General features: G+C 33.0%; 2 protein-coding genes across 2 annotated transcripts in view; both read left to right on the top strand.

The window, feature by feature from the left end:
- Positions 1 to 25947, top strand: part of LOC143251156 (uncharacterized) — a 122932-nt gene that overhangs the window by 7405 nt on the left and 89580 nt on the right. The window lies entirely within an intron of this gene.
- On the top strand, positions 4686 to 25762 carry LOC143251157 (uncharacterized). The gene is made up of 6 exons (XM_076502551.1): positions 4686 to 4803; positions 7787 to 7986; positions 10812 to 10912; positions 18304 to 18450; positions 23455 to 23521; positions 25506 to 25762. Exons 2-6 carry the CDS (start codon positions 7926 to 7928, stop codon positions 25754 to 25756), a joined length of 627 nt encoding a protein of 208 aa, XP_076358666.1. The 5' UTR covers positions 4686 to 4803; positions 7787 to 7925; the 3' UTR covers positions 25757 to 25762.

The following is a 25947-nucleotide window of genomic DNA, read 5'->3' as shown; positions in this document are numbered from 1 at the left end:
TGAAGTTAGCCATTGTGGGAGTGAATGGTTTTAGAAAATGTGAAGTTAGCCATTGTGGGAGTGAATGGTTTTAGAAAATGTGAAGTTAGCCATTGTGGGAGTGAATGGTTTTAGAAAATGTGAAGTTAGCCATTGTGGGAGTGAATGGTTTTAGAAAATGTGAAGAAATTATCAGGAGTGAATGGTTTTAGAAAATAAGAAGAAATTATCAGGATGAATGGTCTTTAGAAAACGTGAATTACCATTCAGGAGTGAATGGTCTTAGAAAACGTGAAGATTAATTACTGAGGAGTGAATGGTCTTTAGAAAACGTGAAGAAACCATGGGGAGTGAATGGTTTAGAAAACGTGAAGAAATTACATGAGGAGTGAATAGTTTTAGAAAACGTGAAGAACCATCAGGATGAATGGTTTTAGAAAACGTGAAGAAAATGTCAGGATGAATGGTTTTAGAAAACGTGAAGTAGCCATAGGAGGATGAACGGTTTAGAAAACGTGAAGAAATACTGAGGAGTGAATGGTTTAGAAAACGTGAAGAACCATCAGGATGAACGGTTTTAGAAAACGTGAAGTTAACCATCAGGAGTGAACGGTTTTAGAAAACGTGAAGTTAACCATCAGGAGTGAATGGTTTTAGAAAACGTGAAGAATTAGCCATTGTGGGAGTGAATGGTTTTAGAAAATGTGAAGTTAGCCATTGAGGAGTGAATGGTTTTAGAAAATGTGAAGTTAGCCATTGTGGGAGTGAATGGTTTTAGAAAATGTGAAGTTAGCCATTGTGGGAGTGAATGGTTTTAGAAAATGTGAAGTTAGCCATTGAGGGAGTGAATGGTTTTAGAAAATGTGAAGTTAGCCATTGTGGGAGTGAATGGTTTTAGAAAATGTGAAGTTAGCCATTGTGGGAGTGAATGGTTTTAGAAAATGTGAAGTTAGCCATTGAGGGAGTGAATGGTTGATATGTTAAAGTGAGAGTAACAGTTTTAAAGGTGTAAAGAAGATGAATTTGTCCTGTCAAAGGGTGTTATAAACAAATTACTCCCACCTGTGTAGTCTTTGATGAACAGACAGCTGATTATTGGAAGTTCAGGACACAACTCCGGTAACTCGCACAACAGTATAGGTGAACTGTCAGTGGATACTATTGAGAGAAAAATAGTTTTGCATATCAACTGAGTTCTAAAACATTTGAATTGGCTGAAATGGACTTTTGACAACACATTGAGAACTGTATAAGGTTTAAGATACAACTATGATCTTCATAGCGTAAAGAATTTTGTATGTATGCTTAACCTGTTTTTAATATATATTTGTATATATGTATGTACACAAGTGGTGTGTGTGCTGTTCGTTTACTTTTGAATTTATTGCCAAAAAGTCACAGAAACCACTGAAGAAAAATCAGTAGCCTAACACACCTATATATTTACATCACTATTTCTACTACTGAAATGTATTTACAAAAGTTTCCCCAACTGATCAGTTATCAGTGGTAACACACTGCCTACAAAACCTGAAGAATGTCAAACTGTAACTCTGATACATGCTATTCAACTGCAGATTCATATCAGCTGTAGTTATCTTGTGATTGGCTGATTTGCATATTAAAAATAATTTTATACTCAGCAAAATAAAAAGATATGAGGTTCTTGTTTTATATTCTAGCTTGTCAATATTGATAATTTGAGTTCCTGATTTTTACAAAATTATAGACTTAGTATTTTGACACCATAAACATCTAATTTTAAACAGTGCTGCACTCAACATTCCACATGACTCACTAAAATCTATATATTTAGATGTGTTCTTTTACTATTTACTTTCAAATTAAGAAATTAACTCTTATATATTATTATAGTTTGGATTATAATTTACAAGTTGATTCCAAACTTGTTGACATAAATTTATAACATAATAGTTCCATAAAATTTTGAATGCAAGTTAACAAATGCAATGACACAGCCTTTGAGCCATTGAGAAATGGTTAATTGATTAGCAAGTATTACTGATTGCCCAGCTCTATCAAACAATAATTGAATCTACTTACTAAATTGGTTTCTCTCACTTAAATTTGTTTCTTGGCAATCTAGGTAACTCTACAGTGATTCTTTCATCTAATTTAGATAAAATAAATCATACTTTTTTCATTTTATTTTTGTTCGTGGTTAATGTAACAAAGTAAAGTTTGTGTTGTTACTATAGTAGGATCAGTTGTATTCAGTAATATAAGGATTATAAATTTTATGGATTAGTGGAGATGTTTTAGATGTCAAGCTAAACCAATACTTCGTAAGTATCATCTTTAATGAATTCTGGTAAGTTAGGAAAGGGTTGTGTAGTTTACAGTTGCTTACCAAATGTTTGTGAGGCTTGTCTTTAAGACTTTGGAAGGATGAAACTGTAAGCTAAGCTTAGTATTCACAGATCAAGAGTATGTTTTGGAGTTATATTTTTTATTTCAAGCATCTTAATATCGGTGATTGATGAAGTACTGGGAGACAGGAATAGTAATAACACTTGTGTCGAGCATGTTGTTTTATCATTACCATAAATTATTGTGGTATGTTATTCCTTTACTTCAGAACTGATAAAAAATTTTAATGTAGTAGGATACCTGGAAATAAGAAAAAAGAAACTATTGTACTATTATGTCATTTAAAATTAAATCTCTTAAATGTTTTATAGACAACATCACTGTTGTATGTGATATGTAATTTCTGTAAGTTAATATGAAGGTACATTACATTCTGTTTATTCTGTAGTTTATGTGTTTTAATGTATTCATTTCTCTTGTGTTCAATCTATATTTTAAACACTTTTACTACGTTGCATTATATTTTTACTGCTGTTTCCCACATTTAGTGTTCTTCATGTGTATTAGATTTAGTTTTGTGGTTAACAAGTATTAACTTCTATTGTTTTCACAGAAGATAAAGTTGTTAAAATAAGTTTTCATTTACTTTTTTCAAGCTTTATCCCTTAATATCGGGAAAATAAAACAGAAATAAAAAGAATGAAGATGGTGTGACAGATATGAACTCCCACTATCATACATATCAACGGACAGATGATGGGTAAGATTGTCCTGACTTGTATATTCTATCACTGTAATCTAAACCTGTACTTTCAGGTTGATAACAGCTATTTCTCAGGTGTTTTTTTTTATATTCATATGAAGAAGGGCTGTTTTGTGCCTGAAAGCACAGGCTTAAGTTTAGTTCCTTTTATCATTACATTTTTAGTCAAGTTGTGATATTGAAGCACAGTATTTAGTTCTTTCCTTGTTTAATTTTTATTTTCTCATTTACTTTGAAATTTCTGAGAGGATAATTTGTCCTCACATACAGAATAGCTATCTTTTTTGTGCATCTGTCTTTGAGACTTACATGCCACAAATCTTGAAGTAACTTCCACCGAAGTTCATGTATTTAAAATGAAATGCATGATGATATAATGCCAAAACAACCCAGTTGGAGGTTTACACAACCAATTAATGCCTTTAGTTAGGCTTAGTCTCACCTTTTTTTCTGTATGCCTGTTTGTCATATCCTCTCTTGGGTCCTCACCTAGATGCACAACACTTATCTGGTCTTATTTTTGATAGCCAGTTCAGACTTGGTTCTTCTCTGCTTCTTTGCTTAGCATCTAGATCCCCTTCCTCTACCCAATGCCCTCTTGTCTGTCACTTCAGTATCACATGTCCTTTGTTCATTGAGAGATATCCTTCCATCTTTGTGTGTGATTTGTCTGGTCTGTTACTCGTCAATCCAAACTGTTTGATTATGTGACATTCTTCTTTTCATATTCTTGTTTGATTATGTGACATTCTTCTTTTCATATTCTTGTTTGATTATGTGACATTCTTCTTTTCATATTCTTGTTTGATTATGTGGCATTCTTCTTTTCATATTCTTGTTACTCTTCCACTCTGTTTATCTATTAATAAAAGTGGTAGGTCTTTATCTTTAGTCCACTTGCTAGTTTTGTCCTGGTTGTCCTATTGAGAACCACCTTTCGCCTTTTTTTATCTGGCTGTTGGTCTGTATGTTTTCAGCCTCTACAGTTGCTGGATATCTGGTATAACAGTTTTTTTTCTTTTTTTTACCTCTGTCCCCTCTAACATATTCTGCTCCATTTTTTTTCAACCTCCTCACAAAATTCTTATGCCTGACTGAGACTTTACTGTAGTCTTGCATGCTTTTATGTCCCACTCTCGAGTGATTGGCATCTTGTTTTTATACTGTCTTTCTATTCATATTTGTGCTTACATCACTTAGATGTCAATGCTACTGATGCTATTTACTCCCTTGCACTTGCATACTTCTCTCCCTAAACCAGTCTTTCCTTCCTAAGACCTCTACCACTTATGAAGGTAACTGTACTTCTCTATCTCCCTTCCTTCTGTCTTTCACCTATATGATTGTTCAGACCTGGGTTGGTTCCTGCTTGATGTTACTTACAAAGGACTTATCCTTTTGGAATCTTTACCATCGTCTGTCCCTTTCCTTGGATATCTCTTCTTACTGGGGCTTCTCTACTTTTACTATTATTTGATGGAACTGGCAACTTGTCTGTTTGGCACTTCTGTATTTGGGTATGGATGCTGGATGTTCACGTGCTATTTCATCTTCATATTTGATTTATCACTTGACTCACTCTCTTCCTATTTTTTACAAGCTTTTGGATGAGGTCCTCCTAGTTTGCATGTGGACAACTTACCCTCACTTTCATCACATCTCTTCATCATCTGCCTGTTTCAACTTCCATCAGCTACCATTCTTCAGTCAATCCAACAATTATGAGAATAGTAAGTATGTTTTTCTTTTCAACTCCCCTTTAAACTTCTCAAGATTCAATCAGGTGGCTTATTATGCCTCTCAGGATATACTTGCTCAACATATGCATCAAGCCAGGATAATGGAAAATCACTCAAACTGTCTGCCCTGATGCTACCAGTCTTCTCTTTGTATACATATTTATTCAACTGTCCAATGTAGACTGGTACTTATTCCAGGAGCTATCATGGAAAAAGTCAGCACAGTGAAAGTGCTCTGCCCATTTCTTTGGTTCATGTATTCTGGTTTTTAAAAAATTGTGTTTAACAGTCACCTTTTCCACTGTCTCCAGTAAAAGAACTTCTTAGCTAATGGGTCTCTCAGTGTGAACATTTTCTCCTTTTTCTTCAAGTTGAGCACAGGTGATTTTTATTACATCGCAGTTCCTAACTACTGGGTTGATGTACCATAGAGAATTCTCACCATTTGGGCTTAGCACAAGATGTGGAAGTGGGGTGATGATTACTCTGTCAGTGTTGTGTCAATCTCCTCTAAAAAAAACAAAAACAATTGTGTCCTTCTCCTGCAGTTGGAGTCTGTTTAGTAGAGTTAAGGTGGGCATATGCTGTACAAAAACGTAATGCACAACTACAGAGATCTTCTCTTGCAACCAGAGTTTTGTTCAGTAGTTGAGTAAGCACACAAGGTGTGGTTTGAACATATCTCCAACCATGTTACACCTAGTTGCTATCCATCTGCTTGTGTGCAAGTACTCTGATAGTTGTGTTCTCGTTCCACTCTGGTAGTTGTGTTCTCGTTCCACTCTGGTAGTTGTGTTCTCGTTCCAGTCTGTCAGTTGTGTTCTCGTTCCAGTCTGTCAGTTGTGTTCTCGTTCCAGTCTGTCAGTCGTATTCTCGTTCCACTCTGTCAGTCTGCTCCACTCTGTCAGTGGTGTTCTCGCTCCACTCTGTCAGTCGTGTTCTCGTTCCACTCTGTCAGTCGTGTTCTCGTTCCACTCTGTCAGTCGTGTTCTCGTTCCACTCTGTCAGTCGTGTTCTCGTTCCACTCTGGTCCACTCTGTCAGTCGTGTTCTCTGTCAGTCGTGTTCTCGTTCCACTCTGTCAGTCGTGTTCTCGCTCCACTCTGGTAGTTGTGTCTCGCTCCACTCTGGTTCGTGTTCTCGTTCCACTCTGGTAGTTGTGTTCTCGCTCCACTCTGGTAGTTGTGTTCTCGTTCCACTAACCCCTGAAGCACACTTGTCTCTTCTCATCCCCCTCCCTCAACAAACATTTTGAGCAAAAAGTATACCTGGTCAAAATGAGATGTAGTCTTCCATGGATGAGTCCCAATGAAACCCCTGCCATTTGCATAGGATTTAGTTTGAAAGCTTTCTGAAAGAGAGTCATCTGTGTAAAATTTTGCACCAATCCCCCTACAAGTAGAACCCCACAATGGGGTTCTAGTGTTTCTGTTTAAATACAGTCTTTGAAGTTAACACTTCACTAAGCTGAAAATGTAATTCTGATGGATACTTCTGAATCTGTTCCTACATGTCCTCTTCACTTCTGCTGCACATTTTCTTTCATTGTGCTTTCATGAGTGCACGTGCATAGAGGCAATTACTGAGAATGAATGTTGTGTTGCTGTTCTATTGGTGGAGGTTTTTCTCGCCTAATGATGTCATCATGCACTAACACAGTTCATGTTAAACATGAATTTAGGTGGGAGATATCTTAAGGCCAGTGGTATGTAAGTCCCATAAGCATATGCATGAGGAATATAGTTATTCTGTGTGATGAGTATCTATCAGAAATGGCCTGGCATGGCCAGGTGGGTTAAGGTGTTCGACTTGTAATCTGAGGGTTGCAAGTTCGAATTCCTGTTGCACCAAACATGCTTGCCCTTTCAGCTGTGGGGGTGTTATAATGTGACAGTCAATCCCACTATTCATTGGTAAAAGAGTAGCCCAAGAGTTGGTGTTAGGTGGTGATGACTAGCTGCCTTCCCTCTAGTCTTACACTGCTAAATTAGGAACGGCTACTGCAGATAGCATTCTAGTAGCTTTGCACGAAATTCTAAATAAACAAAGAAACCATCAGAAATATATATTTTCATATTAGGAAAATGTTAAATCTAAAGTAGTAATGGATAATAGCTGAAATTAATCATAAATAATAAAGTTCCATTCTCTTAACATTAGGATATTGTGGTGATAAAAAAAATATATTTTCATATACCTGAATAGAAGTTACTAGTACTGAAGGAGGAATATATATTGATCAAGGTAGTTAATGATTAATGATTGTCAGTTGGATTTTTTTTTCTTCACCAAACTACATACAGGTTAGTGATAATATATTGGGATTATATTACGACTAAACTAGGTACAAATGTTAATCTATTCTGATTATATTTTCACCTAACTCGGTATTGCTTTGTGACAATGGATTGAGTTTCTATTTTCACAAAATCACATAAAGCTTAATTATAATGGATTTGGATTATGCTTTAATCAAACTAGTTAAAGCTGTGTAATAATGGATTTGGATTACATTTTTAACAAAACATGATAAAGGTAGTGAACTGGGGTTAAAATTTAACCAAAGGAAATAAAGTTAGCAATAAGGAATTGGAATTTTATTTTTGTCAAATGAGGTAAAGGTTATTGATAGTGTAATGGGATTGTATTCTCGTTGAAATGAATTTGTGGCTAGAAATAATTGAAGAAATATATATTTTCATCACATTGGCTTGTGCCTAAAATTTTGAGTTTGACAGGAAATTTTGTAAACTAGGTAGTGTTTGAAATAATTAAAGAATAGATTAAGGTAATTTAAAACCCTGTAATGAAAGGTGAAACAACTTTCAGGAAGCCAGCAAGTGTATATCATTATAGAAAAGAAATTACATTATTCACAAAATTAATGAAAACATCTTAATTTACTGTTAGATATACTAGTCCATTTATTGGATATTCTAGCAGCTACTTGGTAATGTGGTTTATTAATTTCACAGTGGGCTTCCAAATTGGGCACACAGAGATTCAACATGTGGCTTTCTGCCAAATCCTACCTCCCCATGCCCAATCTCTTCTTCCAGCCCACCAAATAATTCTGCAACATTTCCTCGACGTCGGTCGTTGTCACAACCAGAAATGCCTGGACAAACTCTCAGTAAGGTAGAACAGAAAAGACTTCAGTGGGAAAAGGAGAGAGGTAAAGTTTGTGATTATACAGGAGGAAGATATAGATGTGGAAAATACTAAAAATGTGTACATTTTGATTAATAATATTGAGTAGGGAAACAAAGCTGAGACTTAGTAAATGTAAATAAAGTAAACAAATCCACTGTAGACATTTAAACTCAAAAGTATGAAACTTAGCTAAAAGTAGGGTGTAGTGAATAACTTAAGAAAAAGTTATATTGGATTATGATGAACAAAAGAAGGTAAGTTGTTAATGTAGTTAAAAAGGCTGTGAAAGGTAAGTCAGGTTACAGTTAACAAAGTAGAAATTAAACTGTAAGTGTAAAGTGTATGAAGTAAGGTTTGATTGTATCATATAAAAAACTGATTAAAATAAAGTTAGACACTTCTTACTATAATTAGAATAAGATAGTCTGAGTTGTAGATGATGATAACATACAGACAATGAGGGACCATTTGTTCCTTCTAAGCTGTCTCTGCACACTCACCTTTGAAGAAAAGTAAAAACCTAAATCGATGCTTCAATTTTCAGGGAATCACTGACTCTCGTTTTAAACTTTTATAAATTACTGGCATTCACTGATGAAAATTACAATAATATGATACGCTAGGACTCTATTGCTTTTGATAGGTTGACGTTTCCTCAGGAAAAGAAAAGTACACCTTTTGAAAACATTTGTGTTATAGAGTATCATATTTTTGTGTTAAATTGATTCCTGGAAGCTATTCAATTTTCTAACATCATAAATGTCAATGACAACCCATTTCAAAAGTCAATCATCCTGTTAGAAAAATAGTTTTCTTAACTGGAGCCATGCTTGCCTTCCAAATCTTGGCTCTTATCCTCTCGTTCTGTTGTCTTCAGAATATTTCACAAATAAAACAGAGGCCTTAATCCTATCAATCATGGAAAGATCTTGTAAACTTTGTTAAAATCACCTGTTTCTCTTCTTTTATCAAGTGAAGATGCTTTAATAAGTTCTTTAATCATTTTGTATAAGACAACACTTCTACCTCGGATATTGTTCTTATAGCTGTACCTAGACTTTTTTTCCATTGAGTCATTATTCTTTTTTATAGGTGAGGAAACCAAAACTGTATACAGTATTTAATTTAATGATTTTCTTTTAAATAATCAGAATGTTTATGAATAACTATGCTTTTAAAATTCTGTTAGGTTTGCTGTTAGTGGTAGAGTACTGCTTCAATGGTTTGAGAGATTTGTCCATCACTATACCAGGATCATTTTCTTCATTGACACTGTGTGTGCTTTGTCACTTATTAAATTTACTTCAAATTATAACCTAAATGCATTATTTTCATTTTACTATAATTAAAGGCTATATGTTGAACTATCCAATTAAATTAATTCATTCTTTAGTATCTCAACCATCTTGTATATTGATAGCTGAGGTGTCTTTCCAAACATTGGTCTGTTTCCCATTTGAAAAACTACACAGGCAAAGTAAAGCTTAACATTCACTTTTGAACTGACTGTAGAACAGACAGGAGTAATGTTGATGTCAGATTTTATTTTGGAAGCAGGATATCATACACCAAATTATTAAGACTTAATCACACCATCATTAACATTTCAAAATGTGACACAAAGAATAAAAATGTACATTTACTGTATGTTATTACTGATCAGCTGTTAGCATAACTGAAATGTTCAATAATTACTCTTCACAATGTGCAGGTCCCCCCTGCTAGTACAGTGGTAAGTCTACGGATTTACAACACTAAATTCAGGGGTTCGATTTCCCTCGATGGACTCAGCAGATAGACTGATGTGGTTTTGCTATAAGAAACACACACACACACAGTGTGTGCAGTATAATTAGCTCAGAGCTTTGGCTGTGAGTTGAACCAAAAGTGTAACACAATTAACCTTTCAAAGTCCATCAAGTAACTAGAATTGATAGGTTAACTTAAACTTTTCCTGTCACTAGAGACAGGTATTTTGTTTGTTATCAGTACAGCTAAACATTTAATTTTGTGTGGAAACTTTACAAATTATGTCCTTATTCACACTGTTGATGAAAAAAAGTACTGACCCCCTGGGGTATCCACTACTAACAAGGATCTAAACTAATTGGATTCCATTACAATTAACTTTTTTTTTTCTTTCTCTCATCCAGCCATTCTACAATCCAATTTACTAGTCTTTCTCCAACCCAAACTGATGAGATTTTCTTTCAAATGTTAACACATTATTAGCCTTAAGCATACCAGGTAACACATTATATCAGCAATATTTTTCTATGGTGAATCCTTGTTTATTTATTTTATAATATCATACTTTACTAGATAATTTTGCAGAAGTTGTTTTATCAAACTAGAAAATATCCTATTAAGAAGTCAGGTTAACATATCTATAATTTTCAGAACAACCAATTGAGAGGAGAGTGACAGTTCTGCACTTGTCAGACGTGTTCCCACTGTTGTTTTGTTTGACTAAGTATGAGGGAACATGTGTGTATCTGATCTTTGATTTTCTTTAAACCTGTGGAAAAAATATTGTCTGGTCACAGACTTAGTCACAATTTACAAAAACAGATCATTTGGTAAATTAATGATAATGTTTCCATATACAAAATATATTGTTTAAGCTGTTTAAGAATTCTTCGAATAGAATAGTTTAATTCATTTTAGGTGAGATGATTGGTGGATTTTGAAAAAAAAATTCATATTTCAATTTTTTTTTAAACCTCCTCTGGTTGTTAGGGTTATGAAAATTGTGAATGAATTAATAGTTGTTTACATTATGAAATATAGTTAGTGTGTATGACTGTTTGCATATATATTTATAAATCATTATATGTTACTTTAAAGAGGAGATGCAGCTGTATGATCCATGGGGCAAACCTGGTGCTGGAGCTCCATTTAAACGTCATAATTCTGTTGCAGTTGTTGGACCAACACCATCGTCCCAGGTATAAAGATAGCTTTATATAAAATGAAAGGCTTTCTTCTGTTGATTTTATATTGCATTTATATGTGTTCAATTACTCTTAAAAACATTTCAGATAGGTTACTTTGCTACTTTCTACATGTATAGTAGCTTTTGTTCAGTGTTCTATATATGCAGAAATTGTATTTTAAGTCCTCGAATTCTCACATATATTTTGATTTCATGTGGTTCAGCTGCATTTTGCAATTAAATCACTTTGAAATACTGATTTACTTATTAGGTACAATTAATTTTGTCTGTTGTAGTTTGCCACAGTAATGTACCTCTGTTTTTTTATATGTTTTTTGTCATTTGTGAACTTTTTGAGGCTTAAGATGAATTCCAAAGTTTGTTTTACAACATCTGATGGTGTTACTGATACTTCAACTGTTATTACCAGCTTAAGGTCTGAGGGTCTTAACTGAGTATTTATTGGCTGTCATTCATCAGGAGATTGGTCATTATTGGAGATGTCTTTGTTTCTTCCAACAATGTTTGGGTTCTTGCATTTTTCTGAACCTGTTCATGAAAAGGAGGATTTTAACAGTTTTTGTTTTCTTCTTTCCTTTTTATTTTCTCCAAAATCTATTAGGCCTAACTGTCTTTTTTATTATGCCTTATCTGGTGTGTTCCATTTCCAGTTTTTATATGATAATGATCAGAAAGAGGAAGTTTTTCTAACTAGACTACGCATTGGTTACAGTTTTTTAACTCATCGCTTTCTTTTATCTGGAACTGATGCATCAGTGTGTAGTCTCTGTAACACTCACGTCACAATAAGTCACATTTTACTTTCCTGCCATCATTATGACTCTCAACAACAGCACCATTTTAAACATGTTTTGTCCCAAGGTTTGTCCATAACGTTAGACAGTGTTATTGGTGATGGTGACACTGTCCACCTTGGTAATGTTTTTAGTTTTTTAAAGGCCAATTAATCTTTTTAATGCCATTGAAGTGTTTTAATGTATACATTAGACCTTTTTTAATGTGATTCCTTTTTAAGAATCAAAGTCAATCTAGTTCGAATTTGAAATTAGAAAATGGCTGTAACATTAAATAACTTGAAACCAGGACTGGAAAGGCCATCTTCAGGTGACTAATGCAGCTGTTTGAAGTACCCATTAGTCATCCTGGAGAGTTATCATTAAAATTTTGCTACAAGTCTTTTAAAATTTTATTACTTTACTTTTTGAAAATGGCCTTAACGTCAAATAACCAGGACTGGAAAGGCCAACTTCAGGTGACTGATAGTGGTTTTTGTACTTACCTGTTTGTCTTCCTGACGAGTTTTGATAATTACAATTATGCTACAGAAAGTCCTTTACAACATGTATTACTGTGGTTTTTCTCTTACTGCTGTAGACTAGATGTAAACATTGGTTTTATGCTATTTATGTATTTTTTAAACTTTGTTTTGTTTTACCTTAATTTCCTTTTATTAATTTTACTAAATTTAATTTTAACTTTTTACTGGATGTTTGGCACAGATAGCCTAGCTGTTTTGTGCCATAAAACACTAAATCAACCAACCAACTAATCATATGATACTGTTTTTTGTGTGTTTTTTTAAGATGGCACTCATTGTTGGACTCCCTTTCTTTCCCTGACACCTGGGTTCATGGTGAGCATTTTGTTTGTCAGTTAAAGGCTGGTGTTAGCATGCTTCATCATTTGTGGATCTCTAATCTTTATGATTTGGCTTATCAGAAGCTGGTCAATCTTTCCTTGACTCTCAACATCACTTTTGCTCACGTGGTGAGATTGCCCCTGTTAATCCTATCCCTTTCTCCTATCTTCATTTTACCTTTACAACTATCCTAAAATACTTGTTCAATATGACCTGCTTTCTGATCCAATCTGCTTGTACTCTGAATGTTTCATCAGAGAATACTTTCTCTCTCTGTTCATCATTAGCACTATTGTCGTCTTCAGTCTTGTCATTTTACATATGGTTTTGTTGCTGTTGAAATCTTGTTGAAAAGGATACTGTTTTTTTCACTGGTTCATCAACCTTCCACTTTTGTGAGTACTGGGTAACTTCTTTTCTTCATCTACTTATTCTTGAAACTTTCCTGAGTATTTAGATTAATGTGGGGACTCTGAGATCAGGCATCTTCCCTTTTTTTTTCTGTGGTCTTACTTCCATCATCCATTGAAGAAAACTATTCAGCTAGACATGTGCCCTCCACCTAATACATTTATCTCCTTCTATTTTTATTGAGTAGCTATTTCTTTCTCAATAGGGTACCTTCTTTGTACTGTTGCCATTCTTTAAACTTCAGTGGAATTCTGACTGGATGAATTATCTTTTCTTTCTATATATACTTCCTTCCAGGAGCTTGTCCCATTTAGGTTTCAGATCCTGCTTGGTGGAGAGTGTTGCTTGGCCAGGTATGCTCAACCTATCTCGAATCCACACTGTACAGCTATGATGTACATCTGTGGTCTTTAACACACATTGTTAAAATGGGTGTACCAAAATATCAGTAGTAGGTTTCTCCTTGCGATACACTGGCTTCATTAATGTGTCTCTTCCTGGCTATACTAACCAATGGACGTACATGGATGAAGCAGAATTGGATAGCTGTTCATTCTTGCTGCCCATTTGATTGAATAAATCAGAAGCAGTCTGCTTTTCTCAGTGGGGTTTTTGTAATTGCTTGTTGCACTGTTTCCAATAATGGGAGTCCTTCCCACTTTTCAGTTCTGTACCACAAGGGTTGTGGACCGTGGAAGGGTCCCAAGTCTGTTTGCTTCCATTCATTAGAGAGTAGGGTGGTGATGTAGATGATGTGTGATCCTCCAATTATGTGTTCCATCTCTATGTGGTGGATCCTAGAGATTGATGTTGTGCTCAACTTCTGTGCAGTTCTGCCCAGACAGTGAGGTTGTCTATATTTTCGAAATGCAGTCTATCTCCAGGTGATGGGACTTGGAGGTTGTTGTTGTGCTCTATCCTTTGTGCAGTCCTATCCAGAGGATGAGTTGCTTTGGAGTAGGTCTGCCACATTTCACTTCATGTCTAGATTGAGATCCCTCATCATACGATCAATTGTATGTTGGTTTCCTACTAATGGTTTTGGATTAGAGCTGGATAAATCAACATAAATCCTCAGACTTGTGTCATCTTCCACACTCAGTTTGCTCCAATATCTATATCTGTCTGTGATGAGTCCTCGAGATTGATGTTGCATCAAACTTCTATGTGGTTCTAATTAGAGAGTCCATTTGCTAAATGTTTCTGGAGATGATACACTTTTGTGCTGTGGGACCTGGAGTGTGGTTTTGCACTCTTCCTTCTGTGCAGTCCTATCTGGTGGATAAGTTTAATTGGGGCAACAGTTCTGCTGCTGCACCACTTCAAAGCATTTTATTGCTTGAGACTGATGTTGCACAGTAGGATGCCAGTGTGATTTTGATGTGACTTGTCGTGTTGTCGCATATCTTCCTACTATCATTCAGATGTTGGGCTCCAAGATGTGTGGATTGTTTTGTATTTGCACAAATATGCTCATTTTGTAGATTAGTTTGCACAACATGTGATTTTATTTTACTTGAAGTGAAAGTGGTGTGGGCCCTCCTCCTACCATGAGTTGCTTAATTTTGTATAGAAGTTGACTGGCTGCTTATGGTCCACTGCAATTTACTCACTCTACATCTTGGAGTACATCCATTTTAGATGTATCTCAAGATGGCTGGTGTGGGTATTAAAACATTTATGGAAATAGAGGAAAACGTTTCAACCTTCTTAGGCCATCTTCAGGTTAGCTTTCCCGCATTCCTGTCTCTAGATACTTCTTGTACAGTCTTTGTTCTATGGGAATGAGATTCTGTGGTCGAATTTCAACTCAACCAGTTTTCTCTCCTTCTTGGTCCATGTATGTTACAACAGTTTCCATGTTGGGTGCAGAGTATTCCTGGTACAGAAGTGGTGTGGTCTCCCAAGTGTGTTCCTTTTCCAACAGGGATCACATTTTATGGGTGTTCTTTGGATGCTTTTGAAGGATACTTATTTCTATCTCTTGCAGTTGTCTCTCCACTTTTTCAGTGTGGGATTCTAGCTACACATATGAAAAGAGGTAATGTACCACCTAGGATGCTATTATTTTCCTATAATGTACAAGGTGATAGCTAGGTAGAATCAAACAGTGAGAGTCACATACTTCAGGAAAGTGTATTACTCTTCTGTTGGCAGAGGGTTGTCATGTGATGACATGATACGCAGCTGAACCATGTTGATTGTGGGAGTTCAAGACGTGTGGCATTCTAAAAAAAATTTTTTTTCATATAGAGGGCAGCAATGAACAAGAACAACAGCAGAAATAAGTACTTGTGGGAAATCTGTTTTCAGTATGGGAAAATTATAACCTTTAGACAATATTTTCTAATATTTTTTAATTAAATTATTTTGTTTGTTTACACTATTTTACTTCAAAAGTTTAATAGAAAAATTGTTTTACATGTCAGCAAAAAAGTGGTTTTATTACTCAAAAGTAATTTGTGACTCTTACTGTTTATTAGTATTTTAAAGTGAATCTTACTGTAATCATATGGTTTTCATCTACAAATTTATGGAAATCTTAGTTAAATCACATTTAACTAATAAAATTAATTGGTTGGAAACGGGCATCAAAGTTGCTTTAAAAATGTCTGTGCATAATTTTATTTAGCTTTAATAATGATGACTAGCCATTGCCTGATCTATTTGAAGTAGTGTTATACATTAACCCTTTTACTGTGGGCAGATTAGAGTGCATGTCATGACCTTTATAGAGAATTATTTTTAAAAAATTATGAATAATGTTTGTTAATGAAATTGACATTAAAACATCATTTATAATTCATATTTTAATATTATATGTTTTAATTTAAAAAGAAATACAATGGAAAAATATATAAATATCAATTTTTGTTTTTCTTCTTATTGTCTTATTTCTCAGTTTTTATTATGCCTACCAAACAATGTGTACAGTGGTAACTTAATTAAAAACTTGAATTTGAGACATAAAAAAGCTAGAATATAAAATAAGAACTTCCCAACTATATGATTTGCAGAGATGTCAGTATAATCAGCTAATTTAGTAGAATGGCTCTTCCTACTACTATCTTATTTTGAAACCTTAATTAAATTTTTTGAATACGTATTTACTACCAAGAGAAATGTCAGTTTTTGTGTATATAAATCTGACAGTTGTTTCAAAATAGCTTGAAGGAGAAAGTCATAATTTTACTAAAACTGTTCAGGTCTGAGGACCAAGTTGTTAATCTGAACAGATATGAGAATTTTCGAAAGCCATGTGTAGCTTGTTTAGAAACCCAGATAAATAACATGGGTTTTGTGTGCACCAGTATATTAAGTTGATAATTTACTTGTTTTCTAAAATATATATTTGAAGTCTACAAAAATTAATATCTCTTCACCCTCCACTTGAAAGAACAAATGAGGTTTACAGTGATTCTTAGCACATATGAATTCTGAGCAAAAATCTCATAACTCTAAGTGTGCAAATTCTTTGCATTTGAAAATATTTTTTATTTATTCTTCTATGTTTGAATAACTAAAATTCAAGCATTTGTGAATAAATAATATTTATTGGTTGATGAATAAGTTTGCTGAAAGAGAAATAGGATTTTGTAACTATGCAAACAAACAATAGCTCTGTATGCCTTTATGGTATACTAAAAAATTCCAAACATTCCAGAAGAATGACCAATGCTCAAACACTTTCAATATTTATCAAACCAGCTCCAAACCACATATTAAAAGTTTTTAGAGATTCAAAGTGCAATGTTATTACTCGAGGGGATTATCTTTGTAAACACTGTTGAATACATAAGCTGGTAAATTCCACATCGTGTTTTCAGAGTATTGTATTTCAATGTCACATGGTGTAGTAACACAAGTGGTGAGTTGTTTTTTTAGTTATAGCAGATTTCTACTTCCTTCATTGACCATAATATAAACATATATTGACCATAAGTGTTTAGTGTTTAAAACTCTGAAAAGAAGTACTTTAAAACTTTGTTAACAATAACAAAAAAAAAGAACACAGCTGCTCATTCTATTTCTGATTTTACAAGTTTTCACTATACTTCTATTTGCCTACTGGCAGAAGAATCAAATATATATGGTTAAAGCTGAGGTAATAACAGATAAGATATAAAATGTTATTGTAAAAAAAGTTTTATTTTTTAGTAGGTTTTAGAGGTTGTAAGAATGCAATTTGAGGTTTTTGAGATAAAGAAAAATATTTTAATGTCAACTTAAAATTCACTTTGCTCTCAAACTATTCACCAAAAAAAAAAAGAAAAAAGATTTGATATATTCCCAGACAAATCCTTTGCACTTATTGAAACTACTTCACTAAAAAACTGATTTGTGTACAAATGATTTAATGTTTATTAAACACCTGGCAAATTTTTAAAGATACACATACTATATTAAAAGTAATAGTATGGAAATTGTAATAACTACAAAATGGTTTTGAGGTTGGTCAATTCAACTAATCTCATGTGGAGAGAGTTAAATCATTTATAGGTAATTTAATGATTATTTTAGTACTGTTTCAGTTAGTTAAATCATGTTTCACAGATTGTAAAAATCAGTTTTTTATTTGGTTTGAGCAATAATATATTTTTATCTTTGTTGGAATGTACAGTCTGGTTAGATTATCTGTACTGGTGGAGCATTCTAGTTTTTATCTGTTTTGTTTAGCTTAGGTGCTTCACGTTCTGGTACTGAATCTTAGTTAATTATCTTGTACATTATGGTCTTAATAATTTTGTTGTCTTTTTCATGAAATCAATCTACACTAAATAAACTTTTCATACTATTCATATTTTATTTCAATTATAACCTCTCATTATTTGCTGACAGCTATATAATTATTTTCTATTAAATATAACCCCTTGACCTGTGTCGACAGCCATATTTGTATAGTAGAGATAATCTCACCTATTTGTATAGTAGAGATTATGTCAGCACCCGTATTTGTATAGTAGAGATAATCTCTCGACTTATGTCAGCACCCATATTTGTATAGTAGAGACAGTCAGGACCTTTTTTGATACCCATTTTTGCATAGTAAAGATATTTCTGAATCTGTATTGTCATTTCTGATTAGAAATTTGAAAGTAGATAATGTTCAGTATATCTAAATTTTAAGTTCACATAAAATTTTGAAACCATATTAATAGAGCTGCCTTTTAATTAAAATTAAACAATGTCTTGAAAGAAATATGGACATGATAAAATATGTTATTCAAAAAATAATTTTTAACTATAGAATTTTCATTAGTTTCTAAAAAAAAATGTAATTTTAAAAAATGTAATCTGTTTTAATATAATTTTCTATCCTCTCTGTTTTTCAGCTAGTAATAGTCCCTACATCCTGCAATCAGTCTTCACATAGTTCTGCCTGTACATCAGGAGGACCTAGCATAGCTGGCTATGCCTCTCCTTCTCAGACGTATAGCAGGCACATACCACCCACACTGATAAATTCCCTTCCTTTTGCTGTAAGTTGCTGGTGAACAGTGTTTTAATAACCTTGTTTTGAGATATTTATCTTTAGAAAGTTTCATAAATTCTGTGTTATCAAATGCTGCACTATGAATTCAGTGTTTATAGTTATTGTAAGAAGAAAATTATTGTTTACTTTGTAGATCTGTAAGCTTCAGATGTTTAATAGAAACTATAAAATGTATTATTTTGTTGTCATACTGATTGTGTTTGCTGAAATCATTAGACAGCAAAGAGAAATATTTGGAATAGATTGTGAGTCTCTAATAGTAATTCTATTAGGTGGTAATTATTGCTTGAATAGGTTATAGTTGTACGTAAAAGTATTAGGTGATAACATAATTACTCTAATTGGTTATGATATTGTAATAGTAAAACTATTAGACGGTTAAAAATGAGTACAATAGTTTATGGTAATGTGTAATAATAAAACTATTAATTAGTTAAGAGAAATACAGAAATAGGCTATGACATTCTTTGTGGTGAAGTTCGAAAACCATATTTAGCTACCAACTACTATTGAGTATAGGTTGTGGCATTGTTTAATAATGAATTTTAAAACTAAGTAGTAAGGAAATAAGTCAGGATATGTTTAGAGCTCTATTGAAACTATAAGATAATTTATGAAATGAAATTATGGTATGCAAGAAGTCATAATGTGCACTTTGAAGTTTTTTGAAGAGAATGTAAATACTTTTCAGTAGTGAAGCATAATGGTGTTAGTTGAATATTTTATTGTCGGTCGATAGGAAATACTGTGATTTTTATATTAATAAAGTGTAATAAAGATGTCACTATCAGTTTCAGTGTGTTCTGTGCAAGGCTTAATGCCTCTATCAGTTGAGAATGTTGTCTTTAGTTTTATCAAATGTTAAAATATTGTATTTAAAGTCGGTTAAAGTAGTGTGTGTGTTTTTATATAGAAATAAGGTAAAGTTGACTCTCATATAGAATAATATTGTTATAAAGGATTCTGTTGTTCTTATTTTGATTTGATGAAAAGGTTACAAAGTCCTCTTCAGTTGATGAGAATGAAAGTGTTTTATTTTTCCAAAAGAATGTTCTAAAGATACAACTTGTACAAATTCCATCTAACTTATTCAACACCTGTCTTTGCAAAGACGTAACACCTCTATAGAAACTACACTTCATTTTTAAGTTTCTTGTACAAAACTGTACAGATATCTAAACTAACAAAACTCGTAGCTGACACAACTACCCCTTCTCTGATTGGGAAGTATCTTTATCTCTCTTGTTACATAAGAAAACAATGTTACTTAACAAATTAACTTCCAGGAAGAATTAATAGTAATAATAAAACAAAGATGTTATGAAAGTTAAATCATTAATTAAACATGAAATAAAGAATAATTAACAGCTTAATTAATAAAATCAGATCTTTCTTTTCCATGGTTATGAAACGAGTGCCCTTCATCAAACCATGTTGTCTTGTTATGTAAGTTTTCTCAGTCAAGGTTGAGTGAGTCTATTTGTAGCTCTATTCCTAGTGATATTCTTGAAGTATTTTTGACAGTAATCTTGAACACTTCTTGTGAACAAGGTTCCCATGCAATCATGAAATCGGAAGAAACTATGAAAAGGTTGGGAAAATGTGAAACTGTATTTCAAGGCATGGAATGCCCTTGATTTTTCAATTTGTGGTCTGGAAAGTTACAGATCTATAATTAACTTTTTCATGTAGAGGTTAAAAATTTGTATGACATTGGAATCTGTATATATTTCAGCAAAACGAAAGCTCAAAAAGAAAAAAAAAATTGTGACCTTTCAGTAGAAGATGATACTGTTTCCTGTCTATGTTACCTGCTTAGTAAAAATGTTTTGAGAAGTAATAGTGCACTAGCAGAATTTAATAATATATGAATACAATTGTTCATGAACATGCACCTTAGACATTACTCAAATTCCTCATCCTGCAATCTGAACTATTTCATTGTTATTATGAGAAAAGCTCAGCTTCCATTTTAAGCTGTTACCAAGATGACTCAATTTGATTTTAATCTGCTGTAGATGAAAGTACTTGTGTGTCTTTACCTTCAATCACTTTGTGTTACAATTAGTCTATTTCTCAAAGTAATTATGAAGCCTAACCAAATTACTTTGAGTTACTACAAGCCACTCACTTGCATGTCACATGAAATATTTTTATCACATTATCATTATTTATTTTATCTAATTTGATCTTGACTAACCTAAAGAAAAAGATTAGTTACTTTAATAATTATAAGTACATAATAAACATGAAAAATAAGAAATAAAGTTCTTATCCAACGTTAATGATTTTTGCTGTTGATAATTGAAGACACTTTAGTCTACTTTTTTATACCAGTAGAAGTTATGCATTAAATAATTTTAGGACAGGATGTGACATGTGGGTATTTATGGTGTGTCTGTGCAATGGTTATTTTATGGTGAGTAATATACATTTAATTTCATACTTTTTTGAAGAGGTGATTGATAAAATATAGAAGACAAGATGCCCAGAGAAAATGTTGTGTTTGTCACCCTAGGGGAAATTGTTGAATTAAGAACTTAAAATTTGTATACTATAAAATATGGATTATTATATAAACTTTGTTAATACTCTTCTAATTGGTAAAACATAAACAGAAAGTTTTTAAATAAAATTTTGAATGAAAAATGCTAAAACTTTGTGTAATGTACAGTGAAGGATACCTGGGGTGAGAGGGCTAATATATATAGCAGTAATTGAAACAGGGAGATTTGAGTTCCTGAAACACACAATTATGTGAAGCAGTTAGGCTAGCTTGTCAATATAAACTACTGCATGCCAAGTTTACTTGTCTTATTTCCGCTGCTAAATCCTTAGAATATTTCCTTGCTGTGTACCAAGAAACTCATCAAAACCTTGGGAGAGAATAGTTTATAAAATTGGATATTGTAAAGGAAGCAAAGAAATGCCTAAAGCTGCTTGCTGTAACTATAGAAGCAAGGAAAATTGATACTGGCTCCGTTGCAGGCAATTTATTGAAGTATCTCCATACTATAAATGAAACGTAATATCACAGAAGTTCAAGCTCTCAAATTCTTCATACAATGTAGAACAGTTTCTCGAGCTGGCCAAACCTATACTGGAGAAAACTGTATTTAACTGTAATTTGGTTCTCAATCTGTTTTGTCTTGATCCTTGATTTCCAGGCAGCAATGTGCAACCATTGTTTAGTTTGTACTATGATATTTAAAGGATACCCACAGAATGAACACTGAAGTTGTTGGAATTGTGCAACAGTTTAGGAAGTTTGCAGAATTACGTGAGTCTTTTTTTCTGTCTTTAATCTGAAATAATATAGTGTCAGCACACTGAGTTTTGATTTCATGAGAAACTTAACCAAACTATGAGAATTACTGAAAGTTTTCTTTATTTTGTTGTATGATCAAGCTGAGTTGAGAGAGTGTTTTCTATAAATACATGTTGGAATAGAATCTGTCTCTTGAACACTTTCAGGGTTATGAAGGACTACAATTGGACTAAAAAATATTAACAAATGAACTTTTTTCAGCATGCAGTGAAGTAAGAACGAAGTAGAATGCTCTTAAGAAGACCTGAGAAGCACAAAAAGCTGATGAAAATTAAAAAATGATGGATGACATTGATTGTCATAAGAAACAAAACAGATGAAAGTGCAAAAGAAAAACAGCGAACATGGTGAAAGATGCTGACAAATGTTATTAGAAATTTGAATTATTGAAAATATCACTTTTTATTACTATAGCCAATAGTTTTAGGGGAGAGGCTTGAAGCAAAGGAAAAGGAAAACAATCAGTGAACAATTGGATGAAACCCTCTGGAAATGTGAGATGTTTAGCATTTCAGCATAGATACTGTATATTTTATTTTGAAAGTGTTGTCAAAGAGAAGTGTAAAATTGCTTTTCTTGGAACTAATTTCTTTCCTTAGTTTTGGGTCTTGAAAAGGAATTCTTAAATTTTCCCATTAAACAGCATAAGAACTCTGAAGCATCTTCTGAAGTTTGAGCAGTTGGCCATTCTCCTGCTAATGTACCTCCAAGGATTATCATAATTAATGACCTCTGGTTTGGACCACCTGTTTTTCTTATTTCTAATTTGCTCCACTTTTGATTGGATATTGTAATATTATTGATTTTCTGTCCTCACCGTCACTAACATTCAAAGTTCTAATAGTGCAATTTCCATGTAGTGCATAGAGGATTTTCAGTAATTAATTGTGAAACTGTTTAGAGCTGTTCTAATGTTACAATTGTGTTTTCAATCTAATCCCAACATATATAATTTTTCTCAAATTCAGTTGCCAAGTGTTATATTGATTTTTATTTCTTGCCAGTTTTTATTGTGATATGCTCTTCATAGTTAAACTGTAAAACATGAGAACTCAGGATAAACATTAAATAGAGATTTTACCTTTACAAAGAAATCAATTATCATTCTCTTTATTTAGTGTATTATTGTCAGGTTTATTGGTATGTACTACAAGTATTGATTTTATATGTTATGTAAAAATGCATCTTTTTCTGTTATTAATATTAAGTTCAGATCAGAGCAAACCTTCTTTTTGGATTAAAACTCAAAACAACCTGGTAATGAGTATTTCTAATTAAATATACTTTTCTAAAGCTCATACAAAAACAAAATAATTTCATTGCTTCATCAATTGGGCAGCCTCAATCGTTTAATCACATCATTAGAAACTGTGGTTTCAATACCCATGGTGGGCAGAGCACAAGTAGCCTGTTGTGTAGCTTTGTGCTTAATTCTAAACAAATAAGTACTTACCACCGTATCAAAGTTTATTTACATTGAATGTTAAGCTGTTATGATGAAAATAACTGGTTTGTCTATGTTGTGTATTACTGGTTAGATTTATTTGACAGTTGATAAATAAATCAAAGTTAAATCAGTGGCAGTTATTTATATTGTTAATACATTAGTTTTTATATGTATATGTATGCATAAGAAACTTAATTCAGTTGCCTTTTTGACAGCCAAACAGTAACAACATGGCAGGAGAAGATTTAGAGCAGCAACAAAGAGAGTGGGTACAAGTTTTAGGTTAGTAGTGTTTTAATCACTGATATACATGTAATAGATACAAGTTTTAGGTTAGTAGTGTTTTAATCACTGATATACATGTAATAGATACAAGTTTTAGGTTAGTAGTGTTTTAATCACTGATATACATGTAATAGATACAAGTTTTAGGTTAGTAGTGTTTTAATCACTGATATACATGTAATAGATACAAGTTTTAGGTTAGTAGTGTTTTAATCACTGATATACATGTAATAGATACAAGTTTTAGGTTAGTAGTGTTTTAATCACTGATATACATGTAATAGATACAAGTTTTAGCTTCAGGTATGTTGGATAAGGTAGTACTTACAGTCGCATATAATTTTACCACTACGTGTTGATTTGAGACCTTTATTTGTATATGTAAACAACCTTTTTTACTGAAGAAGAATTCTGATTTTTTTTTCCATTCTTGACTGAGAAATGAAATGTATATCTCCAGTGGAGAAATAAAGAAAGGTTGGGGCTGAAAACAACATAGAAATTCATATTCATTATAAACCATAAAGGTTAGGGATAAAAACTTTAATTCAGTTTTGTTTTGACTGATAAAGGATGTGAACTTGATAATTATTTTCATTATGAATGATGAGGCCATAGATGAAATCTTTATGGAGAATTTTCAGCTTAAATCATTGCAGTTTAACAGTTGTGACTAAGGAAGTTGAGGATAGGATCTTGAAACTTACTTTGTTTATTATTAAGCACTTTGAACTGAGAACTATAATCTGTCTTCTTTGAGGCTGTTTTAGTGGCTGAGAAGTTTGTTGTGGAAGCTTTGTTATTTAGTTATTCTGTAATTGAGAATGGTTTGGGTAAGAAAACTTGGTAACTTGGAATTTGTTTTGTTAATGAAAACTGTTTGCTTAAGGGAACTTTGTAATTAAGCTTTTTTATATGAAGCTTGAATGATATAACTTTTTTCTTTGTGTTTTTCAAAGTTTGTAGCATGTGTGTTGGAGGGATTTACATATTTTAATAAAGACCAAGAAAAACAACCTTTATACTCCAGATAAACCTAAAATAATATATTTTTATTTAAACTGATGTTTCACCTTTGTGGCTTCTTCAGGGTTAGCCCTCTGCTAGAACAGTGGTAAGTTTACAGACTTACAACGCCAAAATCAGGGGTTCAGTTTCCCTCTGTTGGCTCAGCAGATAGCCTGATGTGGCTTTGCTATAAAAAAGAAACACATTCTCATTCACTCACTCTCTCTTCAGGGTTAATGTATATAAAATTGGTGCAACATTACACATTATAATATATATATACCAACCTGAAGAACCTGCAAAGGTGAATGTTGGTTTAACTAAAAAATATATTATTCAATATCTATCTGAAATGTACAGCTCATTTTGTCTTAATTTTTCACAGTGTGTCTGGTGACTTCATACTTACATTATTGCTTATCACCTAGTAACAGAAGTTGGTGTTGATAATAACCAAAAATTGTTAGAAGCTGAGACTAGTATTGCTCAGTGATAATTGGTGAATCAAATGATATTTTAAGTTGTATATTTATGTTTAATACCTTAAACAGCTTGTCTGTTGGAAAGTTTAGTAGCATCAAATTTTATATAGGTACATGTTCACTGTGGTAAGTAGCAATTAGAAACACGTTGAGTGAAGTTTTCTATCACCTTGTGTAATTGTTTACTTAAGTAACCACATAATTATAAAATCAAAAGTGCACTTTTGGTAATTAATATGCTTCTTGTTCTGATAACAAATACCTTCTTAGAATTAATAATTATTGCTTGTACATTTCTACCAGAAGTTGTTAAAATGCTTACAATTCATTAATTTCTAACAAGTGGCTATGCCACTTCCTTCATTGATAGGTTTCTTATTATCCATGCACAACTGCTTATTTTCTCAACTGGAAAAGTGTTTTTTATTACATTTGTCAATGTTGATTGAACAAAATGTAATTACATTGCATTTTTTGTTTCTTAAATCTAGAAAAACAGAGAGAAGAACAACGACAGCGGCGAGCATTGGAACACCAACAAAATTTAATGAGTCCTTCACCAGAGGGAGCTTGGTTCAATGGATTCAAAGACACAACAGATGCTCATCCATCTCTTCTTTCTGGAAGATCAGCTCGTTTGGCCAGTAGTGACGTAACTGTACAGCTTCCTGTAGGTTTTCCCAAAAGGAAGCACAGGACTGCTCACTGCTTTCTCCAAATGTTCCTGAAGGGAGCATTCTGACCAAAGGTACCACAAAAGAAACAAAAACCTTGGGAAAAAAATTGTTTTGGGTGTTTACAAAAAAAGATATTTCTTATATTTATTTTATTACATTATCTAGATTCCATAAATACTTGCTCTCAGAGATAAGTGTTGAGGCTTTCAGTGCTAAATATTGGTTTCTGCAGTAGGCAGAGCACAAATAGTCCATT

This window comes from Tachypleus tridentatus, chromosome 5 (genome assembly GCF_004210375.1).
Source record: "Tachypleus tridentatus isolate NWPU-2018 chromosome 5, ASM421037v1, whole genome shotgun sequence".
NCBI lineage: Eukaryota > Metazoa > Arthropoda > Merostomata > Xiphosura > Limulidae > Tachypleus > Tachypleus tridentatus.
This window is presented reverse-complemented; position numbering and strand designations above follow the sequence as displayed.

Excerpts from the sequence above, each read along its gene's own strand:
- LOC143251157 (XM_076502551.1), top strand. The coding sequence starts at position 7,926 with ATGCCTGGACAAACTCTCAGTAAGGTAGAACAGAAAAGACTTCAGTGG. Across the intron at positions 7,987-10,811 it reads TCAGTGGGAAAAGGAGAGAG|AGGAGATGCAGCTGTATGAT; the intron begins GTAAAGTTTGTG and ends GTTACTTTAAAG. Across the intron at positions 18,451-23,454 it reads TAAATTCCCTTCCTTTTGCT|CCAAACAGTAACAACATGGC; the intron begins GTAAGTTGCTGG and ends CCTTTTTGACAG.